The 23,267-nt window shown below is 40.1% G+C and overlaps 1 protein-coding gene across 3 annotated transcripts in view; it reads left to right on the forward strand.

The window, feature by feature from the left end:
• Window positions 1-23,267, forward strand: part of NCKAP5 (NCK associated protein 5) — a 223,919-nt gene that overhangs the window by 198,253 nt on the left and 2,399 nt on the right. For 2 of the 3 annotated variants that reach the window (XM_074547930.1, XM_074547932.1), the window contains exon 17: window positions 724-911. In XM_074547930.1, coding sequence (XP_074404031.1) covers window positions 724-911 — 188 coding nt within the window. Of the gene's footprint in view, window positions 1-723; window positions 912-11,090; window positions 11,171-23,267 lie in introns of all 3 variants that reach the window. The other variant, XM_074547933.1, reaches the window with a different exon arrangement.

The raw sequence follows: 23,267 nt of genomic DNA on the forward strand, positions 1-23,267 counted from the left end.
CTACCCTGATGTGATTCTGCTAGAGGCATTGGAGACAGACCTTCTCCTAAGGCTGTAGGTTATAAGGCAGAGTTGAAGTTTGTGTAACAAGAATTGTGATTAAAGAACCTAATTTTCACATAAACATCTGTCTCCTGTGTGCTTTCATGAAGCTGCAGAAAATTCACCTCATTTTATTTTGTTCTTCTGAATGAGTTTTCAGCCTTGGACTTCGGAAACCAGGGCTTTATTCCTAATGTTGTTGTGCTACAGCAGGCTCTGGAACAAGCACCACTTTCTTGCCTTACTTGTGTATTTTTTATGCTGTTGTATTCATTAAATAAAAATGTAGTGAAAAGGAAAAAATTCCCAAGTACAGCCAAACTGAAAGGTATGCTAAAGGAACTTAGCACATCTGCCATGTAAGTCTATTAAAAGAGAAGAACATAACCTTTCTGCAAATAATTAAGTGAGAAGATCCCCCAAATTAACAACCTTGTCTATAATTTGAAAAGAAAAGAAATTAATTCTGTCTGTCTCATACTATCTCCTCCAGCTCAAACATTAAGTGTGAACAGTCCCCTGTATATACATTGGAGAATTAGAAAGTAGTATTTTTAATGTTTCTATTGCATTGAATTTCAAATACCTTAAAAACCAATTTAAATACTTTTTAAATTTTAAAAATTACATTAAAATCTATGTGGACTGTCATAATGATATTATTTGTCACATCTCTTGCAGCTTTGCAGGAAAAACAAAGTCAAAGAAGGTCGTTTTTGGGGAACCCAATGTCAATTTTGGATTTATACCAACACAGTCTGTATGGCCACTTTGGAGAGGATGGACCTGAACAATTGGCGCATTACAGTTTAATTGAGCAGCTGAGTGGAGCTTCCAGTAAAGACAGCAAGACCAAGGAGAGCCCAAGTGTGAGTTACTGTAATTTTTATATTATTTTTCATTTTGCTCATTATTATTTTTACTTCCCTTTTGTTTTATTCCCCAGTGTGTCAATTGATTACTAAAACCAGGCAGACTTGGAAAAAAACATGACCTGCAGAAGAGTAAAGATCTGAATATTTTTAGAACAGAATGTTACATTTGAATGCTCACCTGTCACAAAATTAGGCTTACAAAATTGACAAGTAGAGACAGGCTAGAGCTGGTACTCCACCATTAGTGAGGAGTTGAAATTTAAAGCTAGCAAGTAAACACAGGATTTATCTTTTAAGGCTGCGCCTCCACATATAATTAGATAGCTTATATAGAACAACATGGATTAAATTGCTTAAAACTCTGGAGAAGTATTCCTGAAAATTCAGATGAAATTATGCTATGGAAAACATCTATCTCCTGGTTTATTCTGAGATCTTGGTGTCAGATTTGATGGTTTTAAACATTATTTTGGTGAAGACCAGTTCTGATCTGATGAGTTGACCTTAGTGCTAAACAGAAACAAATTTGTTTTCTCCTCTTAATTCATGTGAATCCACTCCCTTTTCTGTGTCTGTGAGTATTGAACTGACATCACAGAGTCTCAGCAACCCTGAAAAGGAACTTTCCAACCTCTTGTTCTCATGCTTTCTCCTCTCATCATCTCACTCCCTTCCCTCTCTCCTTTCATCTAACAAGCCAATTTCTTTGAAAGTAGAGACGCCCAGTCATGATCCAGTGCAATCATTTTGCTTCCATCTTCAGTCTGTTTCCCCAGCTCTTCTTTTCAGGCACAAGCTCTTTTATTTCTGTGTACAGCACTCAGCCCATTTAGGGAGTGTTACGCTATAAACAAAGGTGGTAGCAGAAAATAAGGAATGAGCTGCTGGTTTGAAATTTACTGGTGTAGTGCATAAATGAAAGAGAATTTTTATCTCTTCCCAGACCCCAGTTTTCAGTTTCAGGAAAGGACTGTGCCTTGCAACTTCAGAGGTGATTAACCAAAGTTGGAGTCTTAGAGCTTTCAGGAATCTGGGCCAAATATGCAGAAGGAATATGAAGAACAAAATGGCAGTACTCCTATTTATTCCAATTCTTTTGGCATCAAAGTCCCGCTTAACTGAATATTAAATTGACCACAAACTTCAAAAGAAAAATCCTGAAAAGTATGTGCCTCATTTCCCAATCAACCCAATTTCATTAGTACCCAGAATATGATTCCATTTTAATATATGTGGGTCATATTAGAAAGAACAATTTTAAATAATCTGACTTCATAGTTGGGAAGGAAAAAAAAGGAAAAAGGGCAGCAGAAGGGTGTTAAAAAGGATATGTGCAGGAAAATAATTTGAGCATCCACTTAATTCCTCATCTTGAACATCCAGAATTTCAGAGCTTAATTATGTGTAGGAGATGAATTATATATGTGTGCATATATATATATGCGTGTGTGTGTGTATATGAAAAAAATACATAAAAATCAGTTCTGCCTTCTGAAGGCCAAGGTCTTTTGCTATTAACAGAGCAATTAGATTTGGTTCCAGTATAGAAAAGTGACTCAGAGTTGCATCTACTTTTAATTAATTCTTTTCATGCGTTCCTTGTATATGATGTCTCTGCAATGTGCCCAATCAGCCTCAAAACCTAAAGAAAGCCATTGAAGAGGCCTTAGCATCCTGTAAAACTCCATCATTTGACCAAAAGCCATCAGGTGTAGCTTGGCCAGCACCAGCATTTTTCATGCATTATGCTGGGGAGCTCTTGAGTTTACTTTTTAAGGGTCTGAAATAGCTCTCCAAACAGTATTGCCTCTCCCTGAACAGCAGAAGCTCAATAAAGCACTAGAGATTCGCCTATTAGTATTAAACTTTTCAGAATGACAAATGAGAGGAAGTAACCATGAAAAGCAGGTTGCCCTGAACTCCTTGTTTGAAACAGCACAGCAGATTTTTCTGACCTGCAGTTTGTCCAACAGGAGAAGATCCACAGTCTGTTTAAATCAGAGCTGTGTGATCTGCAACACTACCCACAAAAAAAGGGGGACAGCAGAGACAGAGGCACTTATGGCAAACAAATAAAAAAAAAAATCTAGGTGTATAAATTCTGGGGGGAGAATAATGCAGCTTTCATGCAGAATATTTGGTATTTTGAAACAGGAAATGGTACAGGCTTTGAATTTAATTCCCAAAAGGCAAAAACCAAAGATGTGCATCAAAAATGGGCAAAATGAGTTTACAGTGCTTGTGTGAAGAGCAAGTGTGCTGAGCCAGCCTCTGAGCCCTTTAAATGGGGCTGTGCTGCTCCAGGATGGCAGTGGGGCAGGCTGGGGGCTCTAATGAGGCAGGAATCTCTCTTAGCCCAGACTTGGCATTTGATTTGTCTCATTCCCAACCAGTGCATCCTCCAGCATTGCCTCCAGAGTTTATACACAGCAAGTTTCATCAGCAAAAAAAGCACTGTACAGGAGCTCCAGAAGAGAAACAACTGATGGGCCATTACTGTGATAAAGGGACACTGCAGGGACAGTTTAAGGAATCAAAAAGTGCTTTTAGACATTGAAAGGAAAAATACTTACTGTTACAGTCTGAAATAGAATCCTGGTTAAATTCTCTTGGCATTAGGACCAATTTTACGTTACTTTTATTTTGACCTGAAAAACATATTCTGAAATTATGTCATCCTTTGGCACACTGCAGAATTTTGGATGAGAAAATCAAATCACAATTTCAAAGAAAAGGAATAAAATGCATTGAATCATCAGCAGAAAACTTTCAATCAATTAACAACCGTGTTGTATTTTCCTCATGCAAGATTTTCCAAACAAGAAACATTAATTTTAAATATATCAAATGAATTATTTTTTATTTGAACAGTAACTTCTCTGGTTTAATACAATAAATGCAGCACCTGATCTGAAGTCCACTGCAGGCAGCCTATGGGAGACACCCTGTCAGTGAAACTTCACTGAGCCCTGCATGGAAGAGCTGCTCCTATTCCTTGTACCCTGGGAGTGCCCTGAGCACTTTGCCAACACCATGACCACGTTTATGCAGTGAAAAAATTATTTCACATTTCATCAGTTAATTTACCATTTAGACTTCATAGCTCAAGTGACTTTTTTCTTACAAGAATTCAGAAAACATAATGAATTTCCATTCCCCAGGCCCATTGTTTGTTAACATATTTTATAATCAAACAGGAAACCATTAGGAGAAGTAACTGAGTTGGTCAAAGATTTTATTACTTAATCATCCTTATGGTCCCAAAGAATTATGGAAAATATGTTACTTCTCTGTCCTTAACCAACCATCACATGCTTTTACTCTGTAATACAGCCCTTCTTGCTCTCTTTGCCCCTATTACTCAATTTATTTCACCATCAAGGCTTGCTTGGGATTTCAAGCATGACTTGAGAACTTTAAAGAAAAGATCCCTTATGGAAGGAATTGGTGGCCATCAGAAGTTTCTAATTCCTCTTGTTTTCCCCCAGTTGTGATGAGATACATAAAAAACAGACATTTCTGGCACAGTTACCTTGTCAATGGCACGGGGACTTGAACTGGGGGACTCATTTAACAAAGGAGTTTTCTCTGTGCACTGTGAGTTATGGCCACATCCACCATGCAGGATTTGGGTGTGTGGAACAGATGATTCATGAATGAAATCAAATCCCTGTGCCTGGAAATTCAAGTAGGCATTAGAGAGAGCTGGCAAATACAGGCCAAGGAAAAATTAGAGATGTTGCTGCTGTTTAGGTTGCACTTACAAATAGGACTGACCTGGCAGCATTCCCAGATAAACTCAAGGATTTTACAGCTGAGTGGGCTGATTGGGAGTTAATGCTGTATGATTGACCTGTTGTGCTCACATCCTCCTATTAGCAGAGAGAATACCCACTAAAGGACTGGAAACAAGAAAATCTGGTAATTGCACAACACTTGCCATCCTCCAGGATCTCCAGGCATTTAAGCTGATAGCAGAGAGGGTGTTCCAGCCTTGCTGAGTTACAGCATCACTTAGAGCAGCCCTGACACCTCTGCAGGCTGCACTAAACAAGAGTGAGGGGGAAATAAAGAAAGGCTTGAGCTGCTTCTCCTTGTGGCTCATCTACAGAGATCAGTAAGACTTGAGCTGGGTATGAGCTGGCAGCACACTGGGTACTGCTCACCTCTTTAGGCAGATCTTGGAGAATGTGCCAGAAAAGTTTGTGTGCCTGATTGGGGTTCTTTGAGACCCCTTCTGAAGGTGCTTTTCTCTCTCTGAAAAAGAGAAGCTCTTTGGCTCTTGAATTAAGTCTCTTTTGAAAAGGAGTCTCCATGTTTGAGTATCTGAAGTAATTCTGAGGAGACCATGTGCACTCTGCTTTCACAGAGAATTAATTTTTTTCCCCATTATCAGATGTGCTTAGGGAGGGATTCTGCTTATCACATGTGGAAAAGCCTAAGATAATGATTTGGGTCCAATTAGCACTTGGGAAGAGCTCTATCCTAAGACTTTAAACTGGAAAGGAGGTATTGCCCTGGGGAACAGCTTTCTTCCTTTCCCTGACCAGCAGCTGCCTTATCCTGAATACCAGACTTTCAACCCAAAGTTAAAAATATGACCATTGCCCCAAACTTTCCTCTGTGGGAAACTTAACAAAAGTCAGCTATTGTAGTTACCATCTGTATTTGAGAGTGAAACCACATCTCAGGGCACACTCTGGTGAGCACTAAATAACTTCTTTCCTTTTACTTTCATATAACATGAACACCTGCAGCTGGAGCAGCCCTGGGTGATATTTTGCTGGGCCAGCAGGATCTGTTTCGCTGTCTGGAAATTGGTGACAGCAACACCTATGTCATGTTACAGCCAGAAGAAAACAGCAAATGCTCCTGAGGACCTCGGTCTTGGCTTGTTTTGTACAATGTGTGGGCTACTGCAAATATGGAGTTTGAAGCTGCTCTTACAAATTATTATACCAGAAGGTAATGGAAGGTAGAAGAGATCCCTTGTCAGTAAAAGAAATAATCTAATGGGCTGGATCAAATACAGAAATTAGGTGATAGTAGGTTTCTGTGTACTAATTGCATAATTCAGTTTCCATCATATCAAGCACAGAAACCTCACCTCCTCTTTGCTATTTTTCTTGTCAGGCTTAAAAGAGAGAGGAAGATGATGAGGTGGGGAGGAAATCAGCTTTATTTGCTCTCCTAGCCCTGATGAACCTGGGATATTAAGCAAGAAACTGCTACAATCTGTAGATGGGAAAGAGGTCTGCAGTCTCGTTTATCCATCTTTGGTGTTTTGAGATCATTGCTTTTCTTTCAAGTAAGGAATGAATACATCAGATCATTGCATATGTTCAGAGAGGTGATCTAGTAAAGTAAACATTTGGAGGCATTAATACTCAGCACCACCATGTGATCCCTGAGTGTGGCCTCGTGGGGACATTTGAGCTGCACATTTTCCAATTTTGTCAAAATTGCCTCAATAGGATTTTCCTTCTGACAGGCTTAGGGCTGCCAGATTTCCTTTCTGTGTAATCAGAGGGGTTTGATTCTCAGATGAGTGATGCAATACTTGTGCCATCAAAGCAGGGACTGTCTGAGTAATTGCCTGAGTTGATGTAAAACCCATTGTCAGGGGAATTATACAGGAGTATTTGACAACCTAAGTGACAAAAACCACAGGAGCATGGTCTGATAGGAAAGCAGATTTGACCATACCACCCATGGGAATAATGCAGAATTAAAGTTGTTTTTTCTAAGCTAAAGTCTGATTTGCTCATGTTAAATTAGAAATAGGCTAAGACATCTGCAGACATCAACAAATCACTTGTATCTGCATGTTTTTCCTCTCCACAGGACAAGTTCACATTCTAAGATCTGCTTCCAAGCCTTATATTCCCAATGAGATCTTTTTTGTTTCTAATACCTTGCCATCAAAGTTGCCCCCAAAAAATAAAGTGAAGAGACAGCAAAACAAGCAATTTGAAGCCTAGCTAGGCAGTCTTCTGGGACCAAAGCCTCACTTGACACACATCACTTAAGAGAAATGTTGTGTGGTGTGGAAGAACATCCTTGCAGCCAGCCTGAGGAACTGGCTTGGCAACAGTAAAAAGCTGCAGTTATAGGAGACTCATTTCTCTCCCTGTGCCTTCTAGGTGAAACTGCTGAGGTTTCTTATGCTGCTGGGAGCTTTAGTAAAAAATTATGCAATGGAGAGTGGCTCAGCAAGGAGGTTGATAGCATTCTCCATAACTTTCTTAAGTTTTTAAAAGGCTTTGGCAAGAGAAAACATTCGGAATGCAGTGTCCACCGGAGAAAATAACTTTTTTAATGATATGCAAGGGACATTTTTAGGAAAAAGATAACCCTAAAAAAAAACCTGGAAGCTGCTATCTGCTGAAGCAGTTCTGCTTCCAGCGTTAATGGCCTCAGTAGTTTTAGTACTGTGCCACCACAGCCCATTCTGACTAGCCCTCCAGCTGGTACAAAGGCTATTTTATGTTTGGGTAGTGTATTTATGGGCATGGGTAGGTGGTGACATTTTAACTCAAATATCTTTTAGCACATAGTTTTAAGAGTATTTGGGTATCAGTGAGGGACAGAAAGTCTTTGGCATAGGAGAGCGGGCTCTGTGGCATTTAGAACACATGGTGTGCAAGGCTAGCAGGAGAATGGGTTGGATGTGAGAGAAGATGAGAGAAGATGTGGAGAAGTGGCAATAGGAAATCCAAGGCCTTCAGGCATTGCTGGGCAGGGAGGTGCAGTTCCATAGAGTGTCACCAAGTGCTGAACATCCCCAGTGATCTGTGCCTGTGTGGCTTGTCAGCTGCCAGGTGCAGATGTCTGTGCTTGAGATTTAAAGCCAAGATGTCCCGTGGCCACAGCTGGAGCCTTGTGCTCACTGAACCCCTTTGGCTCTGTAAGGAGGGGAGAGCTTTGCCCTTTCAGAGTGGAAAAACCTGATCACTGGAGCAGAAACCCCACATCCCACCATCTCAGCAAGTAATTTCAAATTACAGAGGGAAGCTTTTCAACAGTGGGAGCTGCAAAACCACCTTACCCACTGGGCCAGATGTCACAGAAAGCTCTGGAGTTCATTTGCCAGAATCCATGAGTGTTGGCCCAAAGCTGCTCATGTGCAAGTGCCCAGAACAGCACAGAGCAGCAGAGAACAGCACAGAGCAGCTGTGCAGAGCTGTGCATTTCCAGGCAGTGTGCCCTGTCACAGCTCTCATGGCCTGGCCACCCCAGGTCATTTCTCAGCAGGGATGAGTAGCTGCATTATTAGCAGGGTGTGGATAAGACCCTGATACATTCAGACCCTTCCCACCCCCCTGCCCTGCACTCATTGGAGTGCCTTTATAGTAGTCCATTTGCCTTTACAACTGGAGATTACATCTGGATTTCATAGGCACAGGGGCTCTTAGGTGGAAAGCAGGAAGATCCTTTAGTCTAATAAGGACCAAAAGTACATACAGAATAAAGGGATAATTTGCTAGTGATTTCCTCGAGTGGAAAATGTACTGGGCTGTTTTTCAGAGGTTTGACAGACGGAGCTGATGTGATTTGCAGCATGGCCCAAAGTGCACTCGTGTTTCTGCCATTTGTAACCAGGCATTCTTCAGTCTCCCATCTCTGGAAATAAAGCTGCAGGTTTCATTTCTCTCTCTGTGGAATAGGAACATTATAATAATACTGTGGGCCAAAATAGAATTCAGGAGACATTAAAAGCAACAAATTATAAATATTAGTAAGCATGTGAGATAGTGTAATTGTTGTAATGATATTAGTAATAAAAGAGAAAGCTGAAAAATAGATTGTATACAATAAACACTGGATTGACTCAATCAAGATGAGAGCAGTAAGGCACAGAGGTGTGTTCAGTGAGCTGTTTGTTTTCTGAAACTGGAAAATATTTTGACTCCAAGAGGAGAGGACCATGTGATTAGCAGAGTTAAATGACATGAATAAAGGCTGTAATATTTTTGTGGATTGTTTTTCCAGCTGAAGCTTGCCTTGCCCATCTATAACAGTGATGTTTTGCATAAAGCACTCAAACACAATGCAGAGAAGGGTGGGAAATTACTGATATTTTATGTGAGAGTTCTGTACCAAGCAGAGTACATGAGGAATAAGTTACACAGATGATGGTAGCAGGAATTGTGGCAATATACTGAGAATATGTTGTCAAATTATTTCTGTTTTTAAGAGGACGCTTTTTCTTTCCATATGCACATGACAATAATATCCTAATCAATGTGGTATTTTATGTCAAATATTGACAAAAAACATATTGAAATAATTTTTTGGTGTTTAGAATTTGTTCCACTAGCTGGTTTCCCTTCCCCAAAGTGATTTGCCATTTATTGAAATGAGAAGTTATACTAGATTTTGTGCAGTATGACCCACGGACTCTCTATATCCTTAAGGAAAATATTGGTAAATATTTTTTGCAAGTTCAAACTTTCTACTTTATAGCAGGTCTCAAAGTGTAATATTTTGTCTCTTTCTATATTTTATAGAAAGATTTCTCTTTCTATATTTTAGGCCCCAATACATGAGTTGCAGACTTTTGCAGCATTCATATTAATTTAATGAAAAGCAATGTTTGTATTTGATAGGAGAAAAAACCATGGTATTTAGCAGATTTAGTAGCAAAAAGTGACACAGGGAACATTGGGAAATGCACAAGATGTGGTTACATAACTCAGATGTGTAATTATTCTTCACAAAGGCTAGGAGTGATACACGTTTCCATAGCACATGTCAGGGTCCTGGCAGCCTGAGCTGCTCATCAGGGACTGAGACACAACCTGGTGGCTCTGCTCCCATTAGTGCCACCTTCTCTCAATCTCTCCATCCTTCGCCTCCTCATTAATAGAGGGCACTAAAAATTTTACCTACTGTAAAAGACTGTAGTCTGAAGAACTTCTCTTAGCTACTCCAGCGTTAATCTCAGCAAATCAAACCCCAAGTGATTATTATGTAAAAAATTGCCAGTCAAACACTTTAAAGTGATTTTTCTGGCATCCTATTACATATGCACATATCCTATGGGTTACTGAATGATCTGTAAAGCAAACTGTAAAACAAGGTCTCAGATGGGTTTGGGAGGATGAAGAGTAAAGCAGAAGTGGGTGGAGAAGAAGAAATTAAATATGAATAGTGTGTGTCGCTGTGGATTATAAAATTAAAATATTAAATATGCAGTAATAGTCTATGATATTTCTTCTAACAAAAAAAAAAAGTTACCAGATTGGGAAACTTGTTGGTAACACATAGAATAAGACAAAAAGCAGATTTGAAATGAAAAAGATTATGCTTGAAACTGAGGAGCAAAAGTAGCAGAGCAGATAGCATGTGCTTGCTGGTTGCTCTTGCAAGAATTATTTTTCTCTGCATAGACTAAGAGGAGACTTTTTTATGTCCTGTAATCAGTAAAAATAAAGGTCAGGGTTTCTTCAAGCTTCTTTTCTTAATGGCTCTGCCTAAATGGATATTTAGACACTTAGCTGCCCAGTTTTGAAAGGTGCCACAAATCTGTAGCTTTTGCTGATGTCTCTAACCAATTTATGTTATTTGGGTCCTGTGAAAATCATGGAGTTTATAGAGGTGCTTGAAAATTGGTTTCGATATTCTCCCTCTAACTGGCAGAATTTTGGTCTGTAACATCCAGCTTCTATGGGCAATGACATGGAACATCAGCAGACATTTCCCCCAGGTTGAAAGGAAGGCCAAATACTGTGCATTTCTAATCTGGTCCTACTGTGCTCCCATTAAGATCATATCATAATGAATTTCTTCATCTTTCTAAGTCCATTTCTTTATTGCGTTTTCCATAACATTAGCGTATGGGCAGCTGGAAAAAGCTAAAACTTGCATTAGTATCATTTTACAGAATATTTTTACTATCACCATTATAGGAACATCATCCTATCTTTTAATGTTTCCTACAACCACTATGGCAAGCCAGGGTGCAGAGAGCTCAACATTTCTGATACAGCATTTCTACAAATGAAACCCATGGTGAAAACATGGAAACTGCGTTATGACATCATTAGTGACATGGTGTTGAAAACAGAGGCAGCAGAGCAAGCCAAGGACAGCAGCCACCATTTAGAATCTGTGTGATGTGAGGGCTGGAGCCTTCCTGATTGACTGCTGAAAACTAAATTGTCTTTGCAGCTTCTGTCTGTTTGTGGCAGTTTCATCACTTCTCCTGGTGACACGCGAAGATGAAGTCTCTGGATGGGCAGGGAATTTAGGTATGAGGACATTTATCTTCTTGTCTTGTTCTACAAGGCAAATCCTGCTGGGTTTCTCCTCCCATTCCATGAAGCTGCCTGGCTGCCCAATTAGTGTGCTTGGGAAGAGGAAAGGGGGCTAAGGCTGATGTCACCCACAGGCGTCACACGCTCTGCTTTTAGCTCAGCGCTGTCCTTCTGTTCCTGTGAAAGTGTTGGGGAGCCCACTCTCTCTCCTCCACAGCCAAAAACTTTCATACAAAGCAGGGACTTGGGATTTCAGCTATCTCGTGCCATTCCTGGCACAGACATCTGTGGGAAGCAGAACTTTTGCCTCCATATCCTGTTTCTCTGGTAGGCACAGAGTCCGGATGGCAGAGGATAGAAAACTCCAGATTTATGAATGCAGCATGATGTGGATAATTACCATTCATATTTACTCACGGGGAGAAACCACTCAGAGTCCACAGGCCCCAGGGCACAGAGCATGAAGTGAAAAATCTCCATAGGTTCCACAGGCTCTGGACAGCACAAAACCCTGGGGGCTTACCCAGGGCACTCCAACAGGAGTGAAATCATCCACAACTCCAATTGACAAATCATAGCCTGCCTTGCTATGCAAATTCTAGTTCTGGTGGCACTAGAATTTGCTAACCTGTGCTAAGCCAATTCTGTGAGACAGTTGGGAGTTTAACAAACGTATTTCAAATTGTATTTTGGAGAAATCTCAAGCATGGGGGGAACTGGTCATGTTCTGTTCATTGCAGCAGATGGCATCCCATTTGGTGTTTGTTAGCTTTGTTTGCAGCTCAATATTTTGTTTCTAGGGGAACTCAGTAAGTTAAATAATTTATTTCTCTAATGCATCAAGATTCTGATCCAAACTCTACTAAAGGCAGTGCAAAACATTTGATTAACTACCACGTTCAGTGGATTAAATGCCAGGTTCTGTATGTTGAAGAGTATTTCAGATGCTCCCTAGTGAGAACCTCTGTGAGGCCTCTGCCTTTCCACAGAGAAATTTTTGCCTGCAAATAAAAAAATACTCAAATACATTCAAAAAGCTTAACAGACATGAGTGCAGGACTGTGGAGATAGGGATGATGTTCTGGCTGAATGTCCAAATTGCTAAGCCTCTCTTGCTATTAAATTCCCCATTTTTTAAATAAAGAATATAAATAATACCTTCCAGCTGCATTTGGAATTTAATCTAGTACTGTTAGCAGGCTGCTTTGAGAGCTTTGAAGGCCCCATAGCAGCACTAAGCAAATAATCATTATCACTTAATATTCTCATCAAGCATTCTTGCTCAAGATGGAATCTTGCATTACAAGGGCTAACCATAAACACATTGCTCCTCTGATGAGGAATTTTCTGAATGTCAGGAGCAAATTCATACCCTGATCCTGCTAAGAGTTTTGCATGGGCAGAACTCTACCACCTAAGCAGTCCTCCTGTCCATACAGGGCTCTAGCCATGCCTGGGCATGGAGGAAATTTTTATTCAATTTTTATGAGTATTTGAATCCTGAATAATCGAAGATATTGAAGAAATTAACACTTAAAAGGGTTTTTTTTTGGTATTCTAATAGATATTAAATGCCAGCTCATTTTCAGCAACATTTTTTTCAGATTATTCATTCACTAATAGGGCCTGGCAACTGCTTTTGTTCTGTATTTTCATCCTGATTTTCTGTTTGTGTCATCTTTGGGCATTCAAAACGTGAGTGTGCATTAGCTGTACAGTGTGTCTGCATGAATTCCAGTTGTATTTTAGTCCTCCTAGTGGCCTATTATATTAACAATATTACAATCTGTGTTTAGGCACAGGAACATGTTCTGTATCACCAGAATCTCACTGCAGTTGCAGCATTGATGCTGCAGTAACACTTCTGCATTGCTAAAGTCAATAAATCTCCTAAAGCATTTGCCCAACAGATCCAGTCATGTGGCAGCTGTCACTTCACACACTTCTCTTTTTAATACAGAAATTGCAGTGAAATCAATGCAAAAGAAAACCCTTATTCTTCCCCTGCAGGAAGCCTACTGTGGGAGCAGGAGCCTTTGCTGCTTCTTCACACCAAAATCCTTTTTTAGTCATACCCAGCAGAGGCTTTCCCACAGCCAGACAAGGGGGGTCAGAACCCACAAAACCAGGGTTCCCAATGTATCTTTTCACTGTGCCTTCTTTCTCTGAAAAAGCCTAAAAAGTCTTGCCAAAAGCCTTGCCAAAATATCACCTCATAACTTGGGAAGGGTCTTTTACAGCCCACGTGGGCTCAGCACAAACAGTTACCTCCCTTTCAGGTCCTGTCAGAGGCTTAAGCTGAGCTTTGCTGGCATCCAGAGAAGCTGGGGGTGGAAAGGCAAAGGTCTGTCCAGCACTTGTGCTTGAGTTTTCTGTCTCAAAGAAAACTGTGTCTCTCTGATTCTTGAAAGCGTTGAGAAATGTTAATGGAATTGGTTCTGTTTATAGTTCAAACTCACGTCTCTGCTCATAGACAGGAGTAATAGAGTCAACTCTCCCAGCTCTGGTTTAATGAGTTGGAACCCCAAATCACTGGGAAGTAGCTTATGGGTTTCCTTTGTCAGAACCAAGAATCTGATAGCATTCTTAATTATCTTAGTGGCAGGAGAACAGTCAAGGGTTAGGTCATGGCTTATAAGACAGGGAAACATAAAACTTGTAGAAACAAGTGCCCCTCACAGCTTTCAGCCCCTGATGGCTCCTGCCAGGTCCCAGGGGACACACTCTGTATGCCTGGCTGGGCCACCAAGCAGGAGAGAGCTTCTCATGACCAGAAACAGATGTACTCGTTTCTAAAAGATGAAGTAAACACATCTAAATCCATAAATTACCTAAAATTCCCCTCGGATCACAGCCAGATGATATGCATGTTAATCAAAATGGATAGCACTGCTTTAATTCAGTCAGGAGGAAAGTTCAGCATTTATAAATTTCCTGGCTGGAGGAGCTTCCATCTGCAGCTGTAGCAGTGGTCATCTTGGTGCCCAGCATTGCTCTGTTTATTGTGATTATTCCTTATCATCCTAATTCTTAATTCTCCTAATAATAAACAAACAGTGTTTGTTTTTGAGCATCTTTTAGAGTTAAAAAAAGGGACTATCACCTGCAATCAGCATTTCAGACAGGAGTTGCCTATTCCCTGCAGGTACCCCAATATGCATTTTTGTACCCGCAAAGTAGGTGTAAGAGTGTGAATTGCTGGCCCCAGTGTCAGGAGCAGCCAAAGAAATCTGCAGGGAAGGCAGCAAAGATCCCAAATCCCAGTGGGCACCTCCCTGAGGCCACGTGCATGGGGGCATTGCTGTCACCCCTTCCTCCTGAGCACCCTCAGCCCCAGGCAGGCACCTGGAAAACCTGTCCTCCAGCACATCTGAAACTCAGCCATTAATTTCTCCCCTTTTAAATTGCATTTTTTTACCTGATTATCTTCCAAAAGGTTTTCTAAATTCTTGATTAATTTTGGGGTTGGCGGTTTAATACAGTGTTTGGTTAACTAATTCATGTAGTTGTTTATAATTATTGCCTTGCTATAAAATCATCTTAATAGAAGGTTGGGGGGTTTTTGTTTTCTTTCCAGTAGAATAACAAGTTATTTTATTATTCAAACAAGGCTTACTTCCTGCTGTTTTCAATAAGATTTTTAATAAATATGTAAATTTAAAAATTAATTTACTGCATACGTTTGGCAGCATGATTCTTGAACTGACAAAAGTTTGATGGATTGTAAAATTATCCTCCATAAAAATCATCAGTCACAGTAAACAGAATTTATCAGCCTCTGGTAATTCTACAGCTTTTTCTTCATCTTATCTCCTGTTAGGAACTCACTTAAAATTGATTATAATATAGTATGTTTCTAGAAATGTAATTCATTCATATATTAATTAGATTTTAGGTTAATATCCCATCATGGAATAGGACATGAGCCAACAGTGTTTTCCTGTTGTTGCAGAACTGCAGTAGAGAACCCTTGATTACTGTTCCCATGTGGTTTTACCACCAGGACTAATCACTAATCAAATTCCAACCACATAAAATGGAACATCCTTCATAGCATTTATTTTCTAGCTGACTTATACTATAGGCTTTTTATTGATACAACTTGCTGTACTGAAATGAACCAAAAATTGCAAGAGAGGATTTATCCTTCTACTTTAATTTGGTTCTGCAGCCTGTGCCTGAAACTCTGTCTTGGGTTTTTGTGCTGCTGTCCCTGAAATACTCTGCCCTACAGCAGAGATAAACTGTTTGCATAAATTTAGAAGGTCCATGTAGATGACTGTACTGTTATGTAGGATTTGTTAGCAGATGAACTTAAAGCACAGGTTTCCATCTGCAATTCATGCCTTGCTTGAATCAGTGCTGGGACTCAGCTCAAACATCAGCTGGAGAGGTGACAAGCACAGTCACACAACCAGCATCATTATTTGCCTCTGTCCTGTCCCACTTTTCTCTGGCTACAAAGGAACTTCTCTATTCTCATTGCGCAGTCAGAAAACAGTGTGCAGGAGGTTCAGGCTGTTACAGACTGACTGGGACGGCAGCCTGGGCTCTGCCCCCTTCCCCTGCTCCTCCTGGAGTTATTATCCCAGTGCAGGAATGCCCAGCCCCAGCCCTGACCCTCACTTAGGGAAGGTGCAGAGCAGGGCACACCAACTGGGTTTCCTTAGAGCCTTTCAGAAGCCAGGTGTCACAGAAGGGGAAAGAAAGGGCAGTGGGTTTTGGTTAGAATCATTACAGGTAAAAAATCTCTGCTATGTAGAGTTATTAAAATCTGTAGTGGAAAGGGAAATGTCAGCTTCAGGCTCCTAAAATAAACTATGTTGTTGGACTGGGGTTTAAGCAAGCTAATACAGAGTTTTTTAAGAATGAAGAAGACCCTGTTTCCAAATTCTAAAATTTTGACCTCTGTATTCCTGGTGAGCTTTAGTTCTGATGTGTGTGCACTGTGGACATGAAGCTCCCTCTGCAGCAGCTGAGTGTTGTGGTCATACAGAGGGGAACTGATGGCTCTGGAAAGATTGCTTGTCTCCTCCCAAACTGCCTTCCTCCTCAGAGGCTAAAAGTGAAAAAAGTAAAGAAAGTAAAAAAACCCCCGTTTGCTGTGGAACTTTGTTTAAACCACCTCCCTGAATCATTCTGAGAGCTCGCAGGAAGGGACATCCCCTCTCCTTCCTCTGCAGGTCTGCCAGCAGAGGTTTGTGCTCACTGAACTCTCCCTGAGCACAGCACACCCCTCTCAATGCCCACAAGTCAGTCTTCATAGCTGGGACGATTATTCCTACATGGCTTTTTCCATCCTGCTTGATTTCCTCTTGATCCTGCCACATAACCTTGCTTCTTCAGTGGTTGCACTCAATGATCCTAAAGGTCTTTTCCAACCTAAACACTCCTGTAATTCCATGATTCTCTTTCTACTGCTGCTGTCTTTTTACCCACAGGTCAGCTGGATGGTCACAGGTTATTAATTTAGTCCAGTGCACAAAATACAGGCTTACTAGTGAGAAAAATCCATACCCTTGCAATTGCCTTTTGCAGTCTTGGAGTGCAATTCCATTTTTCCAGTTCCAGTATTCCAGGTGAATGACATAAAGACATTACAGGCCAGGAGCTGAGGCATCACTAGAGAGGAGAAATAAGAGTCTTTGTAACTACCAGAATGAATTGTCGTATTCAAAAAAGCCAAAGGTGGAAGATGAAGACAGGTAAGAACACAGCTAATACTCAGGAACAGTAGTCTGAGTTCAGCCATACAGAAAAAAATTACTCTGATTACTGAAAATGTCAGTGAGATTATATGTTATATGACTACAATCCTGCATTTACTGAGTTTGAGAGGATTTTTTCTCATTCAGTCAAATGAGAGACAGAACCTGTATCTTTGAGAACTGCATTCGGTACTGGATTTTTTCTTAATAACCAACAACTTCAAGCTGTACTTTTCCCCCTCCTGGATTCAGGTCCATGTAAGTATCCCAATTAAAAAAAAAAAAAAAAAAAGAAAAAAATCAATCAAACCTCTATTCTAGGATAAAATTGTAGCCCCTTTTTTGTACAAAGCCCCTTTATTGAAGCAATCAGCCATACTTACACCAAGGAAAGGATAACTACTTTCATTCAGTAGGACAAACGTCTGTATATTTAAATTCTGTGAGGTGAAATACAGTGTGATGAAGACTGAAACAGTGAAGTTATTTAGGACTTCATAGTTCCAGTACCATTTGATTATCACTGACTACATAACCCTTCATATAATTCTGTCAAGGAAGAGTATTGACCTTCAAATGGTCAAGTTCAGTCCCTTTGTTACCAATCTTACCTTTCAGTATTTTTTTTTCACTGCTGTTTTTTTCAATCACTAGGAAATCAGAAAAATTTTGCTATTTTACTCCCTCTGCATGTAAAGCTAAAAGGATCTCTGAGAAGTTAAGTGAATCCTATCTCTTGTTCATTTTCAGTCCATCAGGTTCTAAAAACTGAGTAACAGCTTCCTTTCTCACCATGGATATTTCTTCCTTAATGCCTTGTGGTGAGCTTCTGATTGCACTAAGCACTGCTTTTAGTGGGCAGATTCCCTCTGTGAGAAGCAAAACTGGTGATTCTGCCAAAGTGAACAGAGTGAGGCTGTGCTTTGCCTTCTGGAGAAAGTCCTGGTGTTTAATTGCTTTTCTTTTTAATACATTGCCTCAACACACTTGGCTGAGCACCAGCACCATTATCACTTTCCAAGGTATTGCCACATAGAATTGGATTTCCTTATTCCTTTTTAAATAAACTTTGTCCATGCAGAGTTGATGTAGCCAGTGGCCATTCTGAGCACTATGAAAAAATAACATTTCTGCCATTCAGTTTGTACCTGAACAAAGGCAGAAAGCCCAGGAACTCAGACCTCAACATCCTGGTTTATTAAATTATGCCAAAGTTCAAAGAGGGTTGGTATAAACCTAATCAGGTCAAAGAGTCATGTCATGTTGAGGAAATATTCATGTATGAGGATGGCAATCTTGGCATTAGAATGCTGAGTCATCTCATCATTTTATGAAAATTCTGCTTTTCAAAGCATAAGGCCCAGCTCACGAAACCAAATTCTTTTATCTCCTTTTAAACCACACAAGAATTCAAGCTGTAGACAACATAAGTCTCAGCTCCTCAGTTCAGGAGGCAATAGCTGTTCTGTCCAGATCTGCAGCTGTGGATTGTACACAGTTTGTGCTAATCAGCTGCTTTTCCTCCAAGGTAATTCACTTACAATTCAGGATCACGAGAAGTGATACTGAAATCTATTTGTAGATTTTTATACTCTGAAATACAGTGGGCAAACTTTGATTACATAGTCATGGTTACATTACCCATAACGCCATCAGGGGATGATGCATAGCAATGTATATCTGGCTTTCCTATCAGCTGCTGAACTTACTAATTAACTTAAAAATGCTTCCTAGCAATGCATTTTTTAACACAAAAAGAAGCTGGCACTTATTGTTTATCATTGAAATCTGATGTGTGTCTCTGAGAATGTCATTATCTGCTACAGCAAAATAATTTCAGGATTTCTGCTCAAGTAGAAAAAAGAAAAATGATTCATTATTTCAGAAATTATTTTACTGTCAGTCCAGAAAATAGATGAAAGCTTCTGACAATGCACAATGGAGAGCAAGGCTTATCTTATTATTTAAAGTTATGCTTTAAAGAGGAAGAGGTTCAAACATGCCATTTTTAGCTCAGCTGTAATGCAGCAGAGGTCACACAGCTACAGCTCTCACCTTTGTAGTTTGCTGGATGTGGCTGGGTAACTATTTTCACTGCAGAGTGTTCCTTGTTCACCTGATGTTCAGTGAGATCTGGAGATTGTTCCCCTTGCACAGAGAGCCTGCATGGCAGTCTGTCCTGGCTGGAGGACAGACAGACACTGCCCAGCCCCTTTCATGGGACACCTTCTGCTGCAAACAGCCGTGTGACACCAGAGGATTCAGTGGGAGGTACTTCTGATGAGACCAGCACATCTCTTGCCAGAAAGCTGCCCTGTATTCCTTGCTCCAGAAGCTGAGAATGTGTTAAAACTGTCCCCCTAAACAGGTTATGTATGAGCAGCCCGTGGTGCTGCAACAGCACATCCCACTCAGACCCCTTGTGTCGTAAATACAAAGCAGTTACAGGAGTTAGAGGATAGCTAAATTGGAGGAACTGTGAATTTAAAATAAGAAATTGTGGCTCCTGGGATCAAGTTTACCCTGAGCATATGCAGACAGAGTAACAAGCAATTTTTAAAAAGTAAAATCTAGAAAATTGTTTTCCCTTGCAATAAAGTTATGAGCAATAACTAAAAAAAACCAAAAGGGAACATACTTTGTATCTTCTATTAGAGATTAGATCTGAAACCAAAGACCTGGAGTTATACAATTAAGTATTGATTTTGCTGATCTATGTTTAATTCTCATAGCAATTTTGTTGTTTTTACCCAATAGTGTTTTGCAGTTATACTTCACTTGAAACAATGCCCTTCCTGCTTTTGTGTTAATCTAAAAACTAAATTGCCCAATGCATGAGAGACATAAATAAAGTTCACTTTATTCCTTTTTGTAACTGATTCTGAGCCCTTTAAAGTGCTGGTTAACTAAACTTAGACAGCTGGAAAATACATTTATCCTGCAGAATGGTTCATTGCTATTTCTGGGCTCTGGGACTCATAAGCATAGCCTGACCTCCAGATATCCAAAGCTTCTGTGTGCTACCACATTCAAGAAATGGCTGCTGCTTTCCTTCCTGCACACGAGTGTGGGCTCCTCTGTGCCTGTGATCCAGCCCATCCTTCCCTCTCCTCCTTCCCACCACTCCTGAGGAATCCTTGTGCTGCTCTTCCAGCTCTGGAAAGGCATTCTACCCACATGTAACCTCTCATTTTTACAGTTTGTAGAAAATCTAATTTGATGTATTAATGTAGGAATAACACCTATTTATAATGTATCAGTGTAACTGCAGGCTAGTTTTGTTTTCCTAATTTGCTGTGCTTGAAGTGACATGCCAGGTTTTATTACATCACTAATGGGTTTTAGTTATTCCCTTTAGGATGTTGCCACCAAGGAAACATTATTCTGATTCATGACTCATGGGTTTATTTCAAAGTGATGTGGCTTGTGATGAATGCTTGTGTGTGTCAGGAAGAGTTTCTCCTCTTCTGACAGCGGGTCACTGCTTTCAGGTGGGGCAAGGCACCCCAAACTGGGCAGGTGAGAAGCTCCAGCTGTGGGAAGCTCTGCACCTGCAGTGGAGTGGAACAACAAATGCTCCCCATGCCCTCAGGCCATAATGGTACAGATTTTCCATACAAAAATACACTTAGGTTAAGTAAAAGAAACTAACCATTGATCTGCTTTAGGGTCAGAGCTGTTACAGAGGCACTGTGAAAACTACAGTTCTTGTCTGCACTGAACCTTTATTTCCTTTTTTTCTGTTATGACTCTTGTAGACCAAAATCTCTGACTACATGTTTTTGTCTTTTCTCCTAATTAATATTTAGGAAACCATATAGCATCCCCAGCAAATGCAGCACTCACTTTGTTCACAGAACAGATCAGAAAGCAGCAAAGCCAACATGTGAGGGCTGAAAGGGTTTCAGGCATTACTGCTGAGAAGGATCCTGTGTGAGAGCAAGCACAGGCTGCTGGTCCATCTTGGCTCTTGCAGCAGCACTGAGCAAAATCAGGAATCTTTCTCTCTGCTGTGGTGCCAAAACCACCTGTTCACTGCACAGAAAGGCACTCCTGGTACAGGAGAGATTTGATGGAGAACATGGCTTAGAGGTTAGATGTTCTTTACACTTCTTACCAAATCCCACCCAGCCCTCCTGGGTGTACAGCACACCCACCTCATGTTCCATTCTGCAGCAGCTGCTGAGTCACTTCAGTGTCACTCTCAAATGCATTAATGAACTAATTCCTTTAAATCAAACAATGCTAACATCTTTGGGCTAACCCTTGTTCTTTGTTATAGCTGTGACTCTGCTGCAGTCAATAGCAAATCTACACAAAAACCCCAAAGTTACTACATAACCATGTATACAATTTATCTATCAAATTCTAACAATAGTTGGTTTGCTTTTGCCTTTTGTTTCATCTAGCAGCTTTTGACACTGCCATGAATAACAGGAAACTTATTCAAGGATGAATCTAAATAAACACTCTTTGGTAATTCTTTACAGTTGTATCTATAGTAACTAGAGAAAAAAATTCTTGGGTTAACATTTCTGTTCTGACACACACCAAGGTTAAAGAAATGACCAGTAACTTTTTAGCTCTAGAAATGTACATAATTGTGTTATTGTGAGAGAAAATGATTTGTTGATTGTGCAGATTCTTACATTAATATCTCTGCCTAAAGTTTCATTTTTGCTTAGGAGTTTTCTTCTATGTGTTAAAGAAAGGAAGCTTCAGGTTTTTTTACAGAAGGATGTAACTGGGCACAAAGACACCTAAAAAGGACAACTCTTTATCCAAAAACATACCCATAACTTGTTTCTGAATTGTTTCTTGTTTTGGTAATAAATTTTGCTACCACTGTTAGAATTAGTTTTCCCTTTAAGCCCTGATGTATTGTAGATGTGCTGTTCACTACTCAGGATCTTTTGCCAACAGGTTTCTCTGATGGGCTTCAGTTCACGTCAATTTCACTTGATTCAATGTCTTTGCTTAAAATTTTTAGAGTACTTTTGTTCCCTGCAGTTTCTCTAATGTACTTTATAAAATAAATGAGAAACTAGGGTGTGATTAAAGTAGGATTGTAGCCTAGGTTGTGCTTGAAGGGTGTAAAAAAACTATTGATACTGCATATATGCAGAATATACCAATGAATTCCTGTCCTGAGGTGTAAATCCATCCTTCAGTAGGATAACCAAAATCCTCCTCTGATTGTGATGCCTCACCCAGACTGCTCTGTCCTGCAGATTCTCCAGGTGCTCCTCCTGCCCAGGAGTTGGAATTGGCTCCATCTGAATCAATAACAGTTTTTTATCACAGGCCTTACTGACTCCAGTATTGAGCCCTGCAGTCCCAAGCCTGTGCTAACCAGTCACATTCCATTTATCCAAAGAAAAGCTGTGGAGTGGGAAAATTAAAGACAAAGAAACATCATTTAGTCTGCCATATAATAAAGTATTTTAGGCTCAGCACTCTGAAAAGCTAAAAGTGCTAACGTGTGTTATTGATGCCATGGCTGAGAATATTCTCATCTGGCCTACAGAGAAATGAAACAGTTTTTTGAGTATTTCAATTAAGGGCCAAGGGGAGAACATTTTAAGGTGAAATTGTGAAAAATTTCTATTGTAGGCTCCTAAATTTGTGCTCATTCGCATTACCAAGGGTTATATTCTTCTATTTCAGAAAACATTTTAATTACAAATATTAAAGACCTTAGTTTTAACTGTCACCTAAAATTAGAACCCAACACAACATTCCCTAAAACCTTTTAGACTCAAGATTAATTAATGCACCAAACAGAAAATGTTCATTTGCTAAGACTTTAGGATCTCCTGTTGCTTTGCCTAAGTTTGTTCAAAACGTTTTCCAAAAATAGTCATCTAATCCATGCATTGTCATCTTATAAAATGTGACAAGATCAAAGCAAAACCAGTCATTGGACTGGCATTTCAATTTTTATCTAAGTAGCCATCAAAACAAGCAATCAAACTATGGAACAATTTGTCTTCCTCTCGCCAGAGATTTCTAAGGAGAAGCAGCACAGCATGCACAACATTTCACTGACTTGAAGCTTGAATTCTGGAGGAAATTCTAAGGACCCTTTACAACTGCACATGTAATGACCCACAGCATCCACACATCTGCCCAAGCTGTATCTTCAGTGTGCTTAAAGTGCCATCTCATTTTCAAGCTAAACAAAAACGTTGATGCCTTGGATTTACAGTAATTTACTGATTCTGTCTTTGCCATCTGATGGCAGTACCGAAAATGAGGAATGGCTTTGCACTCTGATGGCATATCTCAGAATGCTTGACTCTTATCTGCCCAGGAGGTTATTGAATGTTGATTGTAAAATGCTGAATGCTATCCCATATATCTCTGGTAACACGATCTGTAAG

This window comes from Zonotrichia albicollis, chromosome 10 (assembly GCF_047830755.1).
Source record: "Zonotrichia albicollis isolate bZonAlb1 chromosome 10, bZonAlb1.hap1, whole genome shotgun sequence".
In the NCBI taxonomy this organism is placed as follows: Eukaryota; Metazoa; Chordata; class Aves; order Passeriformes; family Passerellidae; genus Zonotrichia; species Zonotrichia albicollis.